The sequence below is a fragment of the Medicago truncatula genome, chromosome 5 (assembly GCF_003473485.1).
Source record: "Medicago truncatula cultivar Jemalong A17 chromosome 5, MtrunA17r5.0-ANR, whole genome shotgun sequence".
Classification (NCBI taxonomy): Eukaryota; Viridiplantae; Streptophyta; class Magnoliopsida; order Fabales; family Fabaceae; genus Medicago; species Medicago truncatula.
The window spans coordinates 24,570,509-24,582,521 of record NC_053046.1 but is presented as its reverse complement, the minus strand read 5'-3'; the positions used below and the strand labels follow the sequence as shown (position 1 = coordinate 24,582,521).

The window sequence follows — 12,013 nt, the reverse complement described above, 5'->3', positions numbered from 1 at the left end:
ATCCTAATACGTACGTAGAGAGCCATGTTTGTTTATGGTACTTATATGTGATGGTCAAGTCCTATGACATGTTTAGGCATTGACTAATCACCGCTAGATTCTCTTTATTTTGGACTCTGTAACACTTTGTATCTTGTAGTAGTTTTTTAGGCACACCTTATCCTTGAAAAATGCTATTGTTGTGTTAATATAATTCCATTTTGATTTGTTAAAAAAAGAGTATTTTATTATATAAGATTGCTACCGATATGGGTTATAGAATCTAGAAATTGTGATTTTCCTCACTTCATTTTAATGATTTTATTTCAAATGTTCATGATAATTTTTTTTTGTTAATTGTATTAAAATGTCATATAAAATGCATTTGATCAATGCTATTGTTGATGAATGAACTAAACTTTACATTAATGTTTATTGAATTCTAAACAATTACAACAAAATTGGGAATCTACAATTCCTAGGTTGCTATATGGTTTTGTGTGCGACATCACCTATAAAAAACTTTTGAGTTGAATATTTTATTCAACTTTCATTGTGGTGTGTTTGCTAGTGCATTTTTTTTTTTTTGGTATAAGAGAGGGCAAAGCCCAAACAAAAACAAAATTAAGAAGCTAATCGAACATTTCTATGCATGCAAGCTCCGGATAAATCATCAAAAATGATTCTTTTGACCTCACAAGGAGGAGACTTCAACACTAGAAAATTTAAATGATCTGTAGAAATGCTTAAATTAGCGAGTCAATCAACACTCCTATTTCCTTTACGCCAAGTATGGTTGAGTTGAACATTCCAACTCATCTTCAGCAGCTTCCGGATCCAGTAAACTAAAACAGGAATATTTCCATCGAACTTGAAATTATCAGAAATCACGTCGATCAAAATCTTTGAATCACTTTCAACTATAAGATGAGAGTAATGTTCCCTTCAATGCCACAGTTCATATTATAACATTACTCTTTGAATCACGTCGATCAAATTTTTTTTTACAGGAATTAAAACAAAAATGAGACATATTTGCGGGGACCATAATCATATTTTAGCCTCCTTCGCCGGATGTAGCATCGTCGGACAAAGCTACCGGTTTGTCGCCACCTACCTCCGCCACCGTCCTCCTCAACTCCTCCTCACCCCCTCTAAATTCTGACTCCACTGAAACGTCCTCCTCCTCCACACCTCAAACATTTCTCCCACCACCTTCAAGAAAATTTTTTTGTTAATAAAACCAAACTGCTTAGTATAGATTAGCAACCTCACCTCATCCAATCTTTTCCTCTCAGCATTAACGATATCAAAATCAATAAACTCCCCTATAAAATTTTCCATGTCCTTGAAACATCTTTCCTCCCAAACATGAAGGGGAACCCCCAAGAGCTTAACCCAAACTCTTCTCCTCTTTGCAACCATCTGTGGAGACCACGGTTTTACCAATGAGAAGTTATCCGCCCACCGGTCCTTCTTCCTACTTCTTGTTGCCTCCATCCCTCCTTCCATGTTCTTTGCAACAAAACCATATTATCACCCATAGCAGTCACTGTTACACCCTTAAAACCTTCCATGAAAAAGCTTGTTTGAACCAAATGAGCCTCTCTTGGGTAGTGATGATACCCAACAAGACACCTCTTCAACTTATCCAGCACCTCCTCTCCAGGAAAGACAACCAACTCCGGAACCGCTGCCCCACCACCACTCTCGTTACTAACCACTAGACTCACAACCTGTTTGAAAGACTTTCCCTTCTCCGCCACAGACATCGGCCCTACCTCCCTTCTTCCACCTATTCTCACCTCCAGCACCACCTCGGAATCTCTACTGAAACGAGACAGATTCACCTTCAAGCGACACTTTTCACACCAAACATCAGCCAACCTTTTTTTCTAGTGCAAGAGGGTCCTTCACCTCTCTAAACTTAACAAAACCAAATCTCTTCCCATCTTTGTTAAGCTTGTTAGGAATGAATGCTTCACCCACATAACCAAACCTAGCAAACAAGGACTACAAAACATTAGTTTTAGTTTCAACAGAAAAATTTGTGAAGAAAAAAGAGGTGGTAGTACGATCAAGGAAATCGAAAGATATCCGTTTCTTGACAGCAAGGTTTTCTCCCTCCTTTTGAAAATCCCTAGTTGACCCACTTGACCCTTTTCCCCCTCACTTTCTCTCACTAGATTCTCTCTCATGTTTTTTTTTTATATAAGTGAATTATTAAATACCGGAATAGTTTAAAAATTATTATGTATAACTAAAAAAATGTTCTCGTGAGCTTAACTCAGTTGGTTGTAATAATGCATAAAATATGCAAGGTCCAAGGTTCAAACCTTGACCACTACCAAAAAAAAATTATAATTTTTTTACCAAATATTCTTTTAAATACTAATGGGTGATACTAACGAGTATTAGATAATGCACTAATTAATGAAGCAAATATAGTAAAAATATTTTGAAACGTGCTCAACTTTTTAGAAGTAAAACAATGTTATTTCAATACAAAATTTCCTTTTTGTTTTTCTTTAACTAGATGATAAAATGCTAATATGTCTCTCTTAATTATATTTCACATTAGTACGTAGTCAAATACTAAAAAAGTTAATCTCAAAAGCAAGTACATGGTGTTTCTTTATCAATCCAACTTCACGTCTAAAAGAATAGCTAACATTAGCCCTAATTAAAGGATTAAATAATGCGAAAATTCAAAATTGACTCATATGATCTTATAATAGCTAACCGTGACCCTAATTAAAAGATTAATCTTATGGATATTCAAAAATGACTCATGATCTTAAGAATAGATAAACCTATCCCTAAATAAAGAATTAATAACGTGGATATTCAAAAATGACTCATATGATCTTAAGAATTGATAAACATATCCCTAAATAAAGAATTAATAACGTAGATATTCAAAAGTGACTCTTATAATCTTAAGAATAGTTAGCCCTAGTCCTAATTAAAGAATTAATAATGTGAAAAATTCAAAAATGACTCATGATTTTTAGAATATATAACCCTGACCCTAATTAAGGGATTAAAAATTTGGATATTCAACACAAAAAAAATGATTTTAAGAATATCTAACCCTAATTAAAGGATTAATAATGTGGATATTAAAAAATGACTCATATGATCTTAAGAATAGATCATTCTAGCCCTAAATAAAGGATTAATAATGTGGATATTAAAAAATGACTCATAATCTTAAGAATTGCTAACCCTAGCCCTAATTAAAGGATTAATAATGTGAAAAAAAAATAAAAAATGACTCATATGATCTTTAGAATAGCTAACCATAGTCCCCCTAATTCAAACATTGGACATCCTACAACAGTTGTTTCTTAGCAGTCTTGACCAATGAAATACGCATAAATATATCCTATATATTAAAAAAAAAATACAAACTAAAGTAAGGACATATACTTGTTATTGATGTAATCCTGAGATATAAGTCGAACTATTTGCATTTCAGAAGAAAATCATAGCAGAATTGCATATTGAAAACATCTATTAGTGCATGTACATCTAGAAAAAAGGTTGTTAATATTAGTCTTATAGCATGTTAATATTACTCAAACTAGAAAAAAGGATGATTCAAACTGGAAAAAAGGTTAAACCTAAGGTTGTTAATATTAGTCTTATAGCATGTACATCTATTAGTGCATCCTCTAGAGAAGATTGGTATTTTGATATTGGAGGAGTCAAGAAGTATTTAGTGGACATTAAATCTTATTCCACCAGTTTTGTCACTTTTGGTGATGGAGAAAAAGTGAAATTAAGGGAATAAGGAGGTTATTTTGTAGTGGATTTCCTAGACTTGATGATGTGTCACTTGTGAAAGGATTGACTGCTAATTTGATCAGCATTAGTCAATTATGTGATCAAGGTCTAAAAGTCAATTTCACCAAGTCTGAATGCTTGGTTACTAATGACAAACACTTAATATTACCAAGTTGCACATAAATCTCAAACCCTTACAAACACCTATGAAGTTGTCAGGTTGGAGAAGAAATAGAATTAGAACGACTCAAATCTAAACAATACGAAACATTCTCAAAACCAGGGGTGGATACACAAAGGCTATGTGTGGCTAAAGCCCCACATGCCTTTTCCTTTTTTTTTCTTTTTTAATAATAGATATAACACAAAAGAACAAGTCGGTAAATGAGTAAACTATCTCTTTCACAATGTTATTTCTTCTTTTTAATACAGTTTGCATTATTGTTTCTTTAAAAATTTAGTCCCACATGTATCAAAAGTCTGGATCCGTCCCTGCTCAAAACCATGAGCAACTCACTTGTTGAGATTGTCTTCAAATTTGTGGTCTGGAAGAACAGGGAAATCGTGACACGATTGTGGCATCGTGACACGATTTCGGGGTGCCGTGAGCTAGGTTGCAGGGTGCAAAATCGTGGCACAATTGTGGGAAATCGTGACACGATCGTGAAACTTGCTCGTTAAGTATCCTTGATAAGGACTGGTCGTTTCTTGGGTGGTACACAGATCGTGACACGATTTCAACAGAGGAAGGCTAGTATAAAGTGTTCTTGTGCAGATTTGAAGAGAGAGTTGGAAGAGAGAGAGAGACTTGGGAAATCAAAGGGAGAAGCTCTAGGGTTTAGGGTTCTTTGATTAGAGTATCTCTTGGGTTGAAAACATGGGAAACACCCTGCAGAGAGAATCATTGAGTGTCTTGGTGAGATTGGGAAAAGGGTAGAAATTAGGGTTTGTTCATTGTGAACTTGTCAAGCTAATTTCTTGTAACCTTTTGTATCCCTTTTGTAAGAACTCTTTGATAGTGGATTGGGGAGTACAATCTCTCCTCCAGAGTAGGTCAAGTTTGGACCGAACTGGGTGAACAATCTCTTGGTGCTTTTGTTTTCTTCTTCCCTCCCCTTTTATCTTGTGATTGTGTTTTGAGTTTCTCACTTGTTTCCTAGATTAGATCTAGGTGTTTTTTGTTGATTGTTGCTTGCATACACTTTGCTTTGGTGGTTACCGCTCTCCGTCGCTCCACACATCATTCTTTGTATTGGTGTGGTTCGATCCGAGGTTATCGGGAATTCACAACATCACTCTAAAACGCCTGGTTGTCATCAAATTCATAAGACAGACCTCAAAACAAAGCTAAAGGCCTCATATGATGAGGTGTAATCACTTGCATGATTACTTTGCTGAAAAGCTCCCAGAGCTGGAGAGTTAGGAATCACTGGAATAATTGTCTGGCTATTGCTAAAAGAATAATAAATTGCTCTTGTACTCACTTCGAGGGAGGAAAATGTGGTAGCAGATGCATTGGCTAGGCTTGGGCACAACTCAGCAGATCCATTTACAATAGACTTATCTAAAAGAATAAATTGTTCTCTTGCTATCTACCATTAAACTTATATTGCAATATGTTTTTTCTTTGTGTTGGCATCTGCACAATTTCAATCCTATATAACTTTACCAATAGAACTCTTATACAAATCTACTGGAAATGATTAAAACCCTCCTCTGACAAATATATTTCGTTTGTTTTTAGTAATTCAAACACAAGGAGAAAAATATGCACGCCAACACTTAGATTATCAAGCATGAATTTGAATATTTTCCTTCTAATGGTTGTTCTGTCCTCGCCGAGAAAAACCAAAAAATCAAAGCACATGAAAATTGCAAAGAAAGCAAAATAAAGCACGATTCAACAAGAGGTAAACAATAGATTTCAGTTGATTTTTGAAGAAATCAGAAGCTTGCATGATTAATCTCACATAGTGTTGCCAAAGTCATGGTGGTGGGAGCTTCTACATTGGCAGCAATAAAGTAGTATAGTAGCAAGATTTGGCAAATGACCGATTCCATGTAGAGCATTGTGCGACGCCATAAATACGGTTTAAACACATGGTTTACTTCCAACACATATTTACCATATCACAGGTTTTTGTTTAGTTTTATGGTGTCCAGAGCTAAATATAGTTATTTCATTGCCCAACCTGTTAAGCGAATGGCATAAGTGTAACTAGCACCACTATTGTATAGGTTGTTTAACATACACTAGACTCTGAGAATGAACTAACTCATCAAATTCCCTTCTTCAATGTTTGTAGCACCTTGTGATGAAACGTGTCCTTGAGAAACCATTTGGAAGTGTCCATCCATCTGTGGCTGCTGAAGAAGCTGTTGATGCTGCAGTTGCAGTTGTGAAAGCTGCAGTTGCAGCTGTGAAAGCTGGTGTTGTTGTTGCATTTGCTGCATCTGCTGCATCTGCTGCTGCTGGTTAAATACAAACATATCCTGCTTGCATTCAAGGTTTCAAGTAAATAAACAACAGTGTAATGTAACCCACCCATCACAGATTTAAAATAGAAAGTAAAAAGCTCTCGACTATATGTTACCCGAGAAAAAAGCATCCCAATCAAGCGGCAGCAGGCTATGTCAGAAACAGATAGTAGCAAAGTCTGTGATGGCAATTGAATAACTGCACACTGAAATTAGATAATATGTTTTCATTACCACAACTTCAGTGCATAGACAAGTAACACAGGTGAAACCTTACTGTAACCGCAGCAAGTACTCTACTATCACAATTCACAAGTTTATATTCTACCGGTCACGGGTTTTATTATTAATTCATAACCAACAGGAGTTGAGATACTCACAGTATCCTGAATTTAAAGGTAAGACATTCTAACTAGGAAAGCAACCCTAAATTTAAGGCAAGGAGATTTAAACGAAAAGAAAACCAAAATTAGCAAGTCACAAATTACCTACCAGCTTTTTTTCTTGCAGCTGACCAAGAAAACCATGTGGGTTCATTGCCCGAAAAACTAGGAAATCTGCGTTTCCTACATATTGTTGCCTAGTTACATGATATAAAATTAGTGCAGATACAGAAAAAAATTCATGTGATCTTGAGATACAAAAATATGTTAAAAGAATACAAATTGAAATAAGGACATACAGGTTATTCATGTGATCCTGAGGTATAAGCTGAACTATTTGCATTTCAGGAGACCAGTTTGCTACAAGTCTGAGATTAATAAAAGGTGGTAAGTAAAAATGGAATATGGAAGGTCTGAGTGTCACGTATGTTAGTAAATCGAAGGAATTAAGAAGATATAAAATGTTAGATGATATGATTTGGCCCAATAAGGAAGTCAAACTCAGAAAAATTCAATACAGAATCAGTCATTACAATGAAATTGGAGAAAGCAATGTGTAAATTAAAAGTGAAATTTTCTAATGTTCTCAATCAAGTTAATTCAAAAAGAAATTATAAAACTGAAAATTGTATCACTGATTTTTATTGTGGATGGATGTTGGTCCTGAATTTGAATTATATGAAATTATTCTACAAAGATTCTGAGTGAGCATTAAATGCAAATGTCATTAAAAAAGGTTTAAATAGCTTTTTCGTCCCTGCAAATATAGGTCATTTGAATTTTCGTCCCCGAAGTTACTAATCCTTCAATGTTGCCATTGCAAATATTAATCATTTGAAAAATGGTCCTAATTACATCTGATTAGTAACTTCAGGGACGAAAATTCAAATGACCTAAATTTGCAGGGACGAAAGACCTATTTAAGCCAACCACCTCGCCCAATCATCACTTGCCACATGGGCACCATGTCGCTAATGACAGCCCACCTCAGCAAAAAAACCTAATTATGACCAAAAGTTAAATGATTAAATTTTGTAGTGGCAGATTGGAATGATTAATAACTTCAGGGACGAAAATTCAAATGACCTATATTTGCAAGGGCGAAAGACCTATTTAAGCCTTTAATAAAACAAATGATGTCATAATAATAAGTAATTCAGGTTTACTGTTTTAAATGAAGAGTGGGGCACTGCAGAATTATTCAGTGGCCTATTATAAAAAATGCTTTTATCAATTATTCAATTGCAGCCACTATTGGCATTCTTTATACTAGAGACTGTAGGCTGCAATGGCACATTATCAATGGCGGATGGCGGTTTATGGCTGTCACCAACAATCTGCCATAAAAATGTGTCATTGCGGCCCATGGCAGTTGACACAAACTCATCCGTACTGTAACGCCATGCAACACTGAACACTAGTAAATCATTTCTATGCAAGAAAAGACAAACCACTGAATTTGTATCACTTCCATTCGAAGGCAATACAGAATGCTCTTACATAGAAAGCAAGGACTTTGTTGTGTCCAGAACAAATGATGTGCCAAGCATAAGGCTACGAGTAGATGTATCAATAAACTCAAATGGAAAATTAAGCAATGTGACACATAGAATCTCTTAAAAAACTAACCAATTTTTGCACAATAGGAAAATCACTATTTCAGGCTTAACTTTAATGAAATGGACCTTCGGTAATAAACTGCTGAGATTGCTCTGTCCATTCATATGGGGGTCTGAAATTTATTTTCCTCATTGTGGTTACTTTGGGAAGATAATTTGTCCTGTTATAATTTCTTCTTCTTATATAAAATCAGTGTTTTCAATCGCGGATAGCGGAAAATAATGGACTGTTAAAACTCCGCTATGCAATAGTGCTATAGTGCCACTATAACCTCTATTCGACAATATTTTGTACTTAATAGTGTATCTCGGAACAATAGCAGTTTGTCCAAATCCAGCTACGTTATAGCACCAGTATAGCTTCTATTTAACAACATTGTGTGTGTATATATATATATATATAAGCATAAATTAATTATCAATCAAAGTTAATCAATACTAAGAAAATTTTCCCGAGCAAACCATTTTAAGGAATTACTACTTCACTTATTATAAAATATCACAGCATAGATTCTTTGACTCTAAAGTTTGAAGACCAAAATCAACCAAACATTAAATACTAATTATAATAATTTTGCAGCATTTTGAGAAGAACCACTGAATTATTATCACGTCCACAGAGATAATACAATATCCGAAACTTACGTCTCAGAGGAAGAAGAACTCCTGTAAGCCTGCCACAGAAATTATACATCAGGATTACACGTCAAAAAAACAAGACAGTTTCCACAAAATTGTATAAATAACAAATATTAAGAATAAGACTGCAAAGGCCATATAGGGAAATGATGATAGGCTGGGTAAATGAAAATGCAAAACTAAAATAGTTTGAAACACGTAAAATTATAATATATTTGATCAGGCAGTCGGGAACATACTTCGAGTTTGCTGATAAATTTTGGCTGTCCGTGTCTAAGTCCTAATAAGCTTCCCTGTATGAATTTCAAATTCAATTATTAAACAGTTAGAACTGATGCATGCTATAGAAATCCAAAAATTTGTTACTATAACATTCATAAATGATAGAAAGCTGCCAAGATTACCTATTGGTGCTAAACAAAATGAATGGCAGATGGAAAATTTGTGCGGCTATTTATACAACAAAATAAATTCTAAGCTTTACTAAAACAAAGTGAAATTCTTAAAGGACTTATAGACACGGTTGTGTAAAATGAGGGTGAGAGATAAAGTTGAATCTAGGTTTAAGAAAGAAATGCATACCTCCCAGACGCTTATATAATTCGATTGTGCAGAAGTTGTATGTTGTGATTGCATCTGCTGGTGCTGTTGCTGCTGCAGACTGGATAATTGTGACTTAGATACGAGCTTATCCTGCGTTCAAGGTTTCAAGTAAATAAACAAAGGTCTAACCCATCAGAGGTTTAAAATAGACACTAAAAAGCCAACAACTATATGTTATGCTACCCCAGGAAAAAGCACCCCCATCAAGCGGCAGGCTTTGTCTGACACAGATAGTAGCAACGTCTGTGATTGCAATTGAATAACTGCACACTGAAATTAGATAATATGTTTATTACCACAGCCATAGTGTATAGACAAGTAACACAGGTAAAACCTTACCTTCAAGAAAGCAAGTAACTCTACTGTTACGAGTTAATATTCTACAGCTCACGAGTTTTGTTATTAGTTCAGAACCAACAGGAATTTAGTTATTGAATTGAGATGCTCACAGTATCATGCGTCAATTTCATTACTCAGGCAAAGTTGGGGGAGAATTAAGGAAATCATTTACATTCTAACCAAGAAAACAAACACTAAATGTATGACAAGGGTGTTTAAACGAAAAAAAATATATATATAAGTAATTCCTTAGAAACTTAAATAACCTACCAACTTCTTTTCCTGCAGAAGACCAAGGAAACCATGCGTGTTTCTTGCCCGGAAAACTAGGAAATCTGCCTCTCCTACATATTTCCTAGTCACAGCATATAAAATTAGCACAGCTACGGAACAAAAATCATGTGATCCTGAGATACCAATAGTTGTTAAAAGAGTACAAATTGAAATAAGGACATACTTGTTATTCATGTGATCCTGAGATATAATCCGAACTATGTGCATTTCAGGAGGCCAGTTTGCTGCAAGTCTAAGATCAATAAAGGTAGTGTCATGTATTTTAGTGAAACGAATGATTTAAGAAGAGGATATAAAATGTTCGATCATATGATTTGGTCTGATAAGGAAGTCAACATCCGAAAAATCCAATACAGACTAGGTCATTACAATGAAATTGGAGGAAGCAATGCCTAAATTAAGAGTGAAATTTTCTATTGTTCTCAATCAAGTTAATTCAAAATGAAATTACGAAACTGAAAATTGTGGCACCCAGTTCTTTTATTAATTTTTATTGTGGATTGATGTTGGTACTTAAATTCGATTATATGAAATTATTCTTGGAAGGTGCTTAGTGAGCATTAAATGCAAAATCCGCCATGATATAACGCCGTGGCGACATTGATAACCACTAAATCAATTCCAGGCAAAAACAATTTATTTTCCAACTGAATTAACTTTTCAAACTGACAGAATTGCAAATAACAACCACTGAATTATTATCACTTCCATTCACACGCAATAAAGAATGCACTTACATAGAATTCATAGAGAGTAGAGAGAATTCATAGAGAATTTCTTAACTAGCTTTTGATCTGAAAACTATTTATCATTGATTGAACAAATTCAGCTACACTCAAGCACTTACAATAATAACTTGAAGGATATTGCATATTATATGCAGGGGCCGAACCCCGGACACCCCACTTTTCCACTGTGTGAGCTCTAGCCACTAAGGTACTTGACAAAAAAAATAAATTATAAAGCCAATCTAGCAAAATTTTGTATTAAATACTGTATCGTGGAACAATAACAGTTTGTCCAAATTCTGCTATGTTATAGCACCGCTGTAGCTGCTATTTAATAACACTGAATATAGTATTTATTTATATATGAAAAAACTATCTAAGCATGAATTAATTTATGAATCATAATTAACCAATACTAAGAAGAGAAAACCATTTTAAAGAAATACTTTATCTAAAAAAATATCACAGCATAAATTCTGACTAAAGTTTGAAGACCAAAATCAACCCAACACCAAATTTATACTACTGATAAAAAATTTGGAGCAAAAGCATTATAAACTTCATCTGCAATATAATCTCGTCTAGTATTGTTATGAGAAGAGATGATAAAACTTCCGAAACTTACGTCTCAGAGGCAGAAGATCTCCTGTAACCCTGGCACAGAGAAATTACACATGAGTTTCCACAAAATTATATAAATAACAGTTATTAAGAATAAGACTGCAAAAGTCATACAGGGAAATGATAATGATAGTAAGCTGGAAAAATGAAAATGCAAAACTGAAATAGATTAAAACGCGTAAATAGTATATATTCTTTTCGGCAGTTGAGAACATACTTCGAGTTTGGTGATAAATATTGGCTCTCCTTGTTTACGTCCATATAAGCTTCCCTGCATTTGTTGAACGTGTGTGATTATTTCGATACAGTATTTTATGATTTAGAAAGAACATTTCATACATGCATACCTCCCAGATCGGTGATGATCGATGCCATCCATTCTGAGTCTCATGTGATTGACCACCGATTTCATCCATGTTGACTCCGTTTTGCATCATTTTGGCCGGCCCCCTCAATACAACAAATTTACTTCTCACCTTTCCACCCCTAACAAAACTTAAGAATTCACCTAAACACTGTTATTTAAACATCTATTTGCTCT

General features: G+C 34.6%; 1 protein-coding gene across 3 annotated transcripts; it reads right to left on the bottom strand.

Moving 5' to 3' along the window:
- Positions 1–5,550: 5,550 nt before the first annotated feature.
- On the bottom strand, positions 5,551–12,013 carry LOC11433176 (mediator of RNA polymerase II transcription subunit 25). Of its 3 annotated transcripts, none has more exons than XM_003614449.4 (13): positions 11,820–12,012; positions 11,690–11,743; positions 11,477–11,505; positions 10,287–10,355; positions 10,100–10,184; positions 9,674–9,760; positions 9,470–9,580; positions 9,127–9,180; positions 8,894–8,922; positions 6,929–6,997; positions 6,739–6,826; positions 6,363–6,452; positions 5,551–6,261 (listed from the first exon to the last, which is right to left on the bottom strand). In XM_003614449.4, exons 1-13 carry the CDS (start codon positions 11,907–11,909, stop codon positions 6,040–6,042), a joined length of 1,077 nt encoding a protein of 358 aa, XP_003614497.1. In that variant the 5' UTR covers positions 11,910–12,012; the 3' UTR covers positions 5,551–6,039. The 3 variants fall into 3 exon arrangements, with proteins under 3 accessions (XP_003614497.1, XP_013453936.2, XP_013453935.1); XM_013598482.3 differs by having other exon boundaries at positions 10,287–10,347; positions 11,820–11,869; XM_013598481.3 differs by lacking the exon at positions 9,674–9,760 and having other exon boundaries at positions 11,820–12,013.